This window comes from Pistacia vera, unplaced genomic scaffold (genome assembly GCF_008641045.1).
Source record: "Pistacia vera cultivar Batoury unplaced genomic scaffold, PisVer_v2 Contig372, whole genome shotgun sequence".
NCBI classification, from domain to species: Eukaryota; Viridiplantae; Streptophyta; class Magnoliopsida; order Sapindales; family Anacardiaceae; genus Pistacia; species Pistacia vera.
In genome coordinates this window covers 713,089-723,542 of record NW_022196193.1, presented here as the reverse complement: position 1 = coordinate 723,542, position 10,454 = coordinate 713,089, and the positions used below count along the sequence as shown (strand labels likewise).

Sequence of the window (10,454 nt, the reverse complement as noted above, 5' to 3'; positions counted from 1 at the left end):
GCATTAAAACTTTGCAGATGTTCCATTAAGGAAACATAAGACCACAGGAGCTGTTTATTTAGGAGGTTAAATTTTTACCTATTGAATTTACTATGTGAAAAAATAAATAATTCAGTCAAATTAAAATACAAGGTCAATGTGTCATTATTCAAACGGCTAATATAAATCCCGAGGAAGAGTTAAAGTCCTGTAAGGCTTCAAATATAAACGGCCTATTAATTGTTTCTCAAGTTCAACCTATTTGCTCCCACTCCCATGAGAAAAACAAGAAACTAGAAATTTTCTCCTCTTTAAACCTTTCCAAATTCTGTCTCTTTAGGTCAAAGCAATGGCCTTTCACCACAAAGAAACAGTAGAGATACACAAGAAACAAAAAGGGTTCTCGGGGCCATACTACACTGCAACAATACTTGCTGCAATAGGAAAAACCAAATACTTGGTTAGATACGAGACACGTTTTGCTGAAGACAGAACAAGATTGTTAACTGAAGCTGTTGATGAAGCGGATGTTAGGCCTCTGCCACCCACGAATTTGGAGGTGTCAGACAATATTGTTGATGCTTATGTTAATGATGGATGGTGGGTGGGAAGAATTGTAAGAAAAGTTGATCCAAATTATTATGTAAAGTTGGAGAGTAGTGGTAATGTGGTGCATTGTCCTTTTTATAAAGTCAGGATTCATCTTGAATGGGAAGATGGAAAGTGGGTTTATCCTGGAAATAGGTATCTTCTTCTTCTTCCTTTTGATTTCTTGGTTCCTTGCTTTGTTTGTTTTGCTCCTGGTTTTGGCATTTGGGATGTTTTCAGCAGAGAGGTTCCTTCTTCTGACTTTTGAGTCTTGACTTGCATCTTTCTTGGTTGATTGGAAATAGTTGTTTAGGTTTTTATTTTATTATATTTTCTTCTCTTTAGTAAAGATTCTTTCTTGCTTTTCACATTCTTTATCATTTTCAATAAGAAGATAAAAAAATTGTAATTACTTTCTTCCTGAGGAAGACGTCTGCTTCCTCAAATTGTAAAATCTGACCCCAACCGAACTCAGAGTGGTTTTCACGCGTTAGATTAAACAACATGCCAAGTAAACTTAATTACTGAAACCTTACGTTTTGGCTTAGAAATTTCCACTTGTAGCTTCCGCGAAACTGAGTCGATTTTTCCTAATGAAACATGTGAATACACAAAACATATTCCTTAAAAAAAATAAACTAATAAAAAACCCACAAAATCAACAACTTGATAGACTTTGAAATGACTTGTTGGAACGGAGAGATTACGTACTCGATTGGACTTTCAACACATTGATTATCCAACACAGTTATTGTGGAATTAAGTTTGTGTGTCGTTTATCATATAATTTTGCATTAGAAGACCTATTTTGCTCCTTTATTTTCCTTCGTTAATGTGTCATTTTGAATGTCAACTCCTTAGTTTCATCGCTCTGTGTTTAGTCAATCATATGGTTACTTCTTTCTAGTTTGTTATATAATATTATTAATCTGTTTGGTAGGCCTGAAACTGGTGATGATCAAGCAAGTTCCAGCGAGCACGGCAGTTAGTTTTCTCTTCTAATACCTGGAAACATTGGCAAAATAGCAACACTTTAACCATATGGGATATTATATGGGCTTCTTTTGTTCTTGTAGAGCTCAGTCCATAACAGCAATCTGACAATCATTAATTAAATAGATCCTTGAGAGATGATATGCCACACTTGTTCTTGAAAATTATATGTATACCGAATGGAATTTATACTGTTTGTCTTGCTGGTTTGTCTCGCTTCTCCTTGTGAAAACTTAAATTGATCAATATGATAAATTTAAAGAAGATACTAGTTACATTATTTAACCATTTGACAATATAATTCAACTTAACAAGCTGCCTTCAGATTCACAGAGTAATTTGTCTTTCTCATGTGCACTTGATCTATCGGCTGATACTAACTGAAATATGAAAGTCAATTTAATTGTTATCTAGATGATCAATATTCGTTCCTCTAGGTCTAGTCGTTTCACTAAAATTGCGTTCTTTTCAGTATTCAACAATGCTTATAACTGCAATGAACAATTTGCTTTGAAATGCAAGATTTTGTTCATACATTAGATCAACTACTGTCACAAGCCTTTTCCTTCTTTTCTTTTCCAAAGTTTAACTTCATTTGGAAGTAACATAAAACTAATTTGAGACTTTTGAAGTTGTTTCGTTAATTAAGGCATTACTGACTTGGGTTTTTAATAACGAGTAAACGAACTTTTTCCCACCCAATAATGGTTTAATGATATTTTCCCACCCACAAAATTTTAAAATACCAGTTTATTATCCAAATTTATATTTCGTTTTTGATTTTGACATCGTAACGACCCTACACCACCACTATTCTCCTCCACAATTATCACTCACAAAAACCCCTCAAACACTACACTCTTCGACCCCACCAATCACATACAATTGAGTGATTAAGGTTTACACAGCTGTCTCTCCTAAGTCAAATTTCGATCATTCCAACCATCAAAATCCAACTTTATCAAAAGACTCATCAACCTCCCCTCTTTAAAACTGAGTTTGCTCTTTGTTCATGACTGAAATAAAAATTTTAATAGTAAAATAGTATTTTAAAAGTCTATAGATGAGAAAGTGTTATTAAACCAGTATTTGAGTGTGAAAAGTTCGTTAACTCTTTTAATAACACATGATTCTTGTTGCAGAATAATCGTATATTGAACAGTCTGTGGCATATCCATTTGTCCAAACTTTTAAACTTCTTATTTTGACCAATCTGTGGTAATATTCTTTAAACCAATCTCTTAAAACCCACTTAATTGAGACATTTCCATCCAATTGGTTACTTACTAAGCTTTATCCACAGACTACAATAGCCGTGCTTCCAGTTTTTCCCATTTGCTAAAGCAAGAGAACAAAATCAATTCCTCTTGTCTTCCTTGTTCAAGTTCCAGACAGCATTTAATTTAATTTAGACTTGCCTAACCAAACTGGTAAATTAAGAATATTCATATAGCCATTAGCTTCATTTTGGTTTTAACTTTGGATGACTGAGAGAACATAGAAAAATCTCCTACTCTGAAAGGATAACACTAATTCTTGTGTTGTACATACAACTACTTATCTTCTGTATTCAATTTTTTATTTTCTCCAGAAACCGTCCATTGATAATACAAATTTAATTATATAATATTATATCTTCATTCACTGATCAGGGAAAGATATGATCCGTCACGCATCTCTAAAAATCATCGAAATGAGATGTGGGATTTTGAAAGCCTGAGTTTATAAATAAAAACTGGCCCACTTCTCGAAGAACCATCAAATCATAGTATATGGTTCTTGTGCTTTATGCTTTTGGATCAAAATCTGTGTGTAATTATCATCAAAGTTAAGCTTAGGAGCTACTGTATACCCGCATGGTGTTTCCATTTTTACTTACTTCATCATGCGACTCCACTCCAGCCTTGTATCAAAATGATCGATGAAGATGATCATATTCGATCAAGTCAAAGAACGCCTACCACCGTTCGATTAATTTATTTGGTGATGGCGAATTTCACATGAATCCTGTGATCCCAAGCAATACCAATACCCAATCTCTCTTAATTAACATCTATAGATGAAAAATCATTGTCTTCACGTTGCATTCTATACGGAATCTATATATTATAGTATATTCACCTAATTATTGATTGTGATGTTGTCTTGTCACATATAATCAGAGGGAAAAATATATATTGTCACACTAGAAGACTAATAAATCAAAACCAGCCTGTATTACACCACTTGCGCTAATTGTACAATTTTCTTTAATTTATCTACAGCATAACCCCCAAAAAAAAAATATTAAAATAAAAATCAATAAGGTTGACCACCTGGTTGCTCCGCGCCGTTTCAACCGGAAATACTGCCGAAAATCCCATGAGCTGCTACTGCCATCTTCCACCACACCACCCATCCACTCAAGCTGGTCACCTCACCCGAACCATCAAAACAACACCCTTCAGGGAAACCGCAAGCCCACCACGACCAGGTGGTTTGGTTTTCCGGCGCCTGCACCTACGGGACATTCCGGAGAGCCACCACCGGCAGTCCAGTATCCTGGCAGCCCTTGCAGAGTCAGGTGGTTAACTTGTAATTATTGAAATAACAAAACTTGGTCTCCATGCTCTTGCTCTCGGGCAAGGTATGATTTTGGTCGTCTTTTAACCTCAGCCTACAATCGTGTTTTTTGTTTGACTTGTTGGTTGACATGCAACGTATTTGTAGTTCCAAAGAGCTTGATGCCTTGTTCATGGTTGGCCATGATGAAGAAGAGAGAGAGAGAGAGAGAGAGAGAGAGAGAGAGAAGAGAGGAGGAGGGGAGGAAGAGAGAGAAAGAGGAGAAAGTGGTTATAGAGAGATATAGATAGGATTTGGTATATATATAGAAGAAAGAAAAGTAAGTGAAGAGGAAGGGAAGAGAGAGGGTAGCCGCCAAGATTAAGGTAGGCGGCGTGGAAAGCTATGAAGGGCTTTTTGTCCGTCGTCATCAACATGTAAGGTTTAAAAAGTCTAGAATGGACCCGATCCAGGCAGTCTCAGACAAATTGGGAGTAAAGACTTAAGATTGGAGATACGTAGTTGTTCTATGAAGAAGAATAAGTTGAAGCCTTAAGGTTTTGCTTTGAAAGTTGTCTCTTTTTTCTCCATTTTCTTATGGTTATATTGCCAACTCATTGCTTTCACTGTAAATCAACATTCTCTACTAAATCGTCTCTAAATTTTGTAAAGATTTTAAAGGGCAAACCAAAGGAATGTAAATGAGTAAAACCCACAGTCACTACGGACACAAAGGAATACCTTGGCACATGATTACCTGAGGGATCATGGCGGTAGATTGCTTTAGATAGCTCTCCCTGGGGATTAGGAGACAAAGTATACATTTGTCTATGATTTACCTAAGGCCATGGTGGGTTGTTGTGAGGTGTCCTCCGGACGATTAAAGGGCGCAAAGTAGTACATTTATCCATGATTTTATCTTGAGGGCAATGTGGGTGCCGTGGGTAACTCTCCCTAAAAATTAGTTGAAATACGTGTTAATGATCTCTGACACCTTAATTATTAAAATAATTTATAATGTGAACTTTTTTAGTATATAATAATGATATTAATATTAAGAAATGAGAAATTTTTTATTATAAAAAAGGGAGAAGAAAATAAAGTCTGGTAACTAACAATGGGTTGGCCAAGGGGTTTGCTCCCTTTGGTCTCAAAGTTTTGAATCACAAGGACAGTTGTTAATATGTTGTCCACGGATTGCAAACTTGTCCTGTTTTGAAAGCCTTAGTTGTGGTCGGAGGACTAGTCCGGTGTGCGTAATTAGCCCGGACACCCCGACATAAAGAAAAATTAAATAATATATAATAAAAAAAAAATAAAGTCATGGTTAGATATGGAAAAAACATAGTTTGAAGATCAAATTCTATTGCAACTGACTTGAAATTTAGGCTAATGGTTGGTATATTAATTATTAGTTGAAATATGCTGAATTAAGATGCCATATGTTTAGCATAACCATATTATATATTGCAACCCACTTTTAAATTATTTTTTAAGTCTATAACATTAGTATCTGGTTTTCATTGCTCAAATTCTGAGACCATTGCCGCGCCCATTTATTAATTCATTCCTATCTACTATAAAGAGTAAAACTATATGGAAAGTGTTAATTAAGATCATAAACATGACATGTCCCTCTTATTAACTGACTTTGTTGTTAATCATCTGATTTTTCTAACATATATTACTCGTAAAAGTAGAATAATTTTCCCATTTTCTAGATCTAATTAATTCCATTTTGAGTGCCTTAGTTGACTACCCAATTAATTTGTAATCACCATTAAGACATCTCTTCTCTATGCCTACCTAGTTAATATTTTTTCCTTTTTCGTATTTTAAAAGTTACGTGAGGATCCATCGAGAACATATATGAATTATCAATTACTTTAAATTGGGTTTTTTTCTTTTATTCTTTTTTAATTTGCCCAATCAGATTCCACCAGTGGCCTACCTTGCTTCCTACCAGGTGTGCACAAATCCATTTATATTTATCAACTTTATTCACTTTATAAAAGGCAAAAGTACTTTCTGGGTCCATCTCCTAATTTATACCATAACCCCTCATAAATAATTAATTATAAGTATATTATTATTCCTTTTCCAATTATTTCTTAATAATTTTCAAGTTTATATTTAATTTCTATGTCTCAAAATCTACAATTATATATAATTTATATATTGTTAATTAAAGTTTGATGGTGATTGAATTAAATATGTTTGAAAGTTTCATGATTTGATGCATGATAAGTAGTTTTCATGAGATAAAACATTATTAAAAGTTGATTAGTGTTGGCGTAGCTATCACTTCCAGTTTGGATTGGGTGGAAAAGTAGTATGAATATAATAATATTAATATACAATATCCGTTCTTTAATAAAGGAATCAGAATTGATTATGCAAAAGTAGCCTCAATTCCAACACCCTTCTAATTATTAATTGTAGACAGAAGAATTTTGGTTATCTTTTTTTCTTCAAAAGAGTGCACTTTTTCTTTACGATGCTTTAGAAACTCTCTTTCATTAATTAACTAAAGAATATTTCAAGCAATCACATAGTCATTTGCATGGGTGGTTCCCTTATTTTTTTTTTTCTTTAATTATATATTATATGTGGAGCTCCCCATCTTAACTTTTTATTGCTGCAAGAAAGAGAATATAATTATCTCTGATGGTCGAGTGGTTTGATAAGGACTTTTAGGTGTATACTCAAGAGATTTCTAAAGTTAGCCCCTCTTCGATTGCTAATAGGAGTAACCGCTATAGCTCTTTACCCAGTTAATGTTTAGGGTCTCATCCCTCCTCGTTGCTAATAGGATAGCCACTGTCGGTCATTATTCTATGGTCTCGCCCTCCTTAGTTGTTATAAGTGGTAGCTGGAGCTCTTAACTCAACCGTATGTTCAAAAGTCCTGTCCCTCCTCGATTGCTAGTAGAGATAGCCATTGGAGCTCTTATCCAACTAGTATTCGGGTCCCAAGATATTAGCTTATTTTGAGTCTTTCATAATACGTTTCAAGGTCAGAAATTAATTGAGGTAGTGTAAACTAACCTAACACCCTCAATCATCCAAATATATATATTATATATATATAGAGAAGAGAGAAGAGGATTACAATCCAGATCTGATCTGATTTATGATTATCCAAGAAGCATATTTAGGTAAGCTACATCTATACTTCAAATTTTCTAAAGAGCTAGATGCAACCCACTTTAATTTATACCATAACAACTCTAATTTATCAAATTTATTCATACATTCTGATATCCTAGTGTGAATTGAAAACAATATTCTAAAAAAAAATTCTTGTACGTTACAAAAGATGTAACCAATACACCACAAAAAGAGGAAACTTTGATCATCAGCGGAGTGCCCAAATTCCAATTCCAAGATACTAGGCTTTACAAAAGAAAAACAAAAAAAAGGAAAAAGAAAAAAGAAATTAGAATTAGAAAAGTTCAGAACAAGTATAATTAAGAAGCATGTTTGCTTGTTGTTTTGGTGATAATTATTAATACAAGTTACTTTAAAAGAAGAAGAAAAGTCTACCCTTTCTTCTTTATGATTTTGTTTAGTTGTATGTATATAAATATATACTTTTGAATTAATTATATTAAAATGAACCCATTATGCCAGCAAGCACGAACCAGACTAACATAAAAGAAGTTTGTAGAGGATATGATTGAATAATTAAAGAAAGAAAAAAAGTTATCTCAGATAGATGCATGTATTTTTGTTGTGAAAATTAATTTATACGATGTTGATGGCTTCTAATTAATGTGGACAGGTGGGTTTCTTGTTGTCTACTCAGTTTGTATGTGACAGCTTTTCATTACATTTCTTCGCCATTGCAATAAAGTTTTGAAGGTGCTGTCGAAGTTAAACAATTATAGTAAGAAGAAGAAGAAGAAAAATAAAGAGTTGTTACAAACCTAATTTATAAACTTTTTTTATAAATCCGGTACATGAATTATAGGATTTATATTTCTTAATAATATGGTAGATATAACACATTATTGGATAGAAGTTCCAATTTCAAGTTGATCATTAGTTTTAGAGAAAATTCGTAAGATTAGTATAAGTGTATATTGCTCATGTAGACAATCAAGTGTTTGTTTTTATTTAATACAAGTTCTAAATTTTTTATCTGGCTATTTTTTGGTACTTCAAACTAATATTTGGATTAAATTAGAACATATCACTGGTAAGAGTTTCGTGATTACATCCATTAAGTGTTGTGAAGACTTAATTGAAAATCATGTAACTATATCTTATTTTGCTCTTATATCATCAACTCATCTGTGTTGTTTAAGTTTATATGTATTTTTAAGAATGATTGTTGTTTTCAAAAAAAAAAAAAATTCTTCTTCTATGGGGGTTTATGCGTTTTTAAATTTTCTCTTGAAAGTAAATTCAACTACATGTATTCCTGTGGGAAGTTCGACATATTAAATTTCCAGTTTTGAATGCATTCATTTGGGTAGTAGCTCGTAAGTTGCGAAGATAGTGATAATATGTTTATTGTTCGAGAACTCGTGGATCGGTTTTGGCAGAACCGTTAGCCAAAAGAAAAGCTGAATAAGATACTCATTTCGTCAACTCATCTCTAGGTTATTTTAATCGGAAATTTCTGCTCTTTATCCTTCGATTTTAGATAAACATGTACATTGACTTTCCTTACAATTTAAAGTAAACTACTTAGGAAGAAGATGTTAATGTTTTATTGTACTCTCGTGTTATCGTTTAACCCACTTTAACGATATGTTTTATCCTTTCATTTATCTTTGATTAATACAGCATTAACCATCAACAATACGAAAGCTATTGAAAAAAAAAAAAAATTGAATGGAAACATGAAACACCGTTCGATGCACTTTTTGGAATAATATTCTATTATGAATAGAATATGATAACATTTAATGAAATAGTATAAGATCTTCATAATGCGTTTGTTACATTTTTTGAAAATATTTTTTAAAAATATTTAGATTATTTTCTAAAAATAAGTGATAATGTTAATTTAACTAAATATTCACCTACAATAAAAGTTTATAAATTAACAAAATCACTATCACGCACCTAGCTGATTACAAATAGTTGGCCACCACTGCCAGACCGTGGCCAGAAGTTATCGGAATGGCACACGACCGATTAAATCTAATCAGTTATGCGCTGATTTAGCCATTTTCGACCAAATCTATCATGGAACGACTAGGTCTATGACCAAAGATCTAGCCGTTGATGACGGCCATATCTTGGCCATTGTTGACTGCCAAACAACGGCAAAAAAACTAGCTGTTAACGATGGCCAAGATTTCTAGCCATTGTGAACAACCAAATCTTTGACCATAGATTTGATGGAAACGGCCAAATCAGCTCACGATTGGTCAAATCCAACTGATCGTGCATCGTTTCAACGTCAACGATTGACAGTGGTTGTTGGCAAGCGATTGTTGCTTGGGTGGATGGGATATTTTTGTTAATTTATAAACTTTTATTAAAAAAAAAAAAAATTGTTAAATGTTTAGAATTTGATAGAATATGATTGAATTTTGAATTGATTTTTTAAGATATGATGGTAAATAGAACAGGAGTGGAAAAGTTAAACTAAAAGGGAATACAATTCCCAACAACTCCTCAAAAAATTGGGTAAGTAGCTCGTAAGTTGCGAAGAAAAGTGATATATGTTTATGGTTCGAGAACTCGTGGATCGGGTTTTGGCAGAACCGTTAGCCCAAAAGAAAAGCTGAATAAAAAGAAATTAGAAGTAGAAAAGTTCAGAACAAGTATAAATTAAGAAGCATGTTGCTTGTTGTTGTGGTGATAATTAATTAATACAAGTTACTTTAATAAAATGGAGGAAGAAAAGTCTACCTTTTCTTCTTTATGATTTTGTTTAGTTGTATGTATATAAATATATACTTTTGAATTAATTAATATTAAAATGAACCCATTATGCCAGCAAGCACGAAACCAGACTAACATAAAAGAAGTTTGTAGAGAGATATGATTGAATAATTAAAGAAAAGAAAAAAAGTATTCTAGATAGATGCATGTATTTTTGTTGTGAAAATTAATTTATATACGTATGTTGATGGCTTCTAATTAATGTGGGACAGGTGGGTTCTTGTTGTCTACTCAGTTTGTATGTGAAAGCTTTTCATTACATTTCTTCTGCCAATTGCAATAAAGTTTTGAAGGTGCTGTCGAAAGTTAAAACAATTATTAGTAAAGAAGAAGAAGAAGAAAAATAAAGAGTTGTTCACAACCTAATTTTATAAACTTTTTTTTATAATCTCGGTATGATAGTTTATGATTAATCAGTTTATAATTAGGTAGATATAACACATTATTGGA

General features: G+C 32.9%; 1 protein-coding gene across 1 annotated transcript; it reads left to right on the top strand.

Annotated features, from left to right (window-relative positions):
• The first annotated feature begins 224 nt into the window (after positions 1–224).
• Positions 225–1,673, top strand: LOC116140389 (protein AGENET DOMAIN (AGD)-CONTAINING P1-like). The gene is made up of 2 exons (XM_031426029.1): positions 225–723; positions 1,508–1,673. The coding sequence occupies exons 1-2, from the start codon at positions 329–331 to the stop codon at positions 1,554–1,556; spliced, it is 444 nt and encodes a 147-aa protein (XP_031281889.1). The 5' UTR covers positions 225–328; the 3' UTR covers positions 1,557–1,673.
• Positions 1,674–10,454: the final 8,781 nt, after the last annotated feature.

Bases quoted from the DNA above. Each gene is read 5' to 3' on its own strand.
- LOC116140389 (XM_031426029.1), top strand. From the start codon at position 329: ATGGCCTTTCACCACAAAGAAACAGTAGAGATACACAAGAAACAAAAA. The intron at 724-1,507 runs GTATCTTCTTCT...TCTGTTTGGTAG, and splicing joins TGGGTTTATCCTGGAAATAG to GCCTGAAACTGGTGATGATC.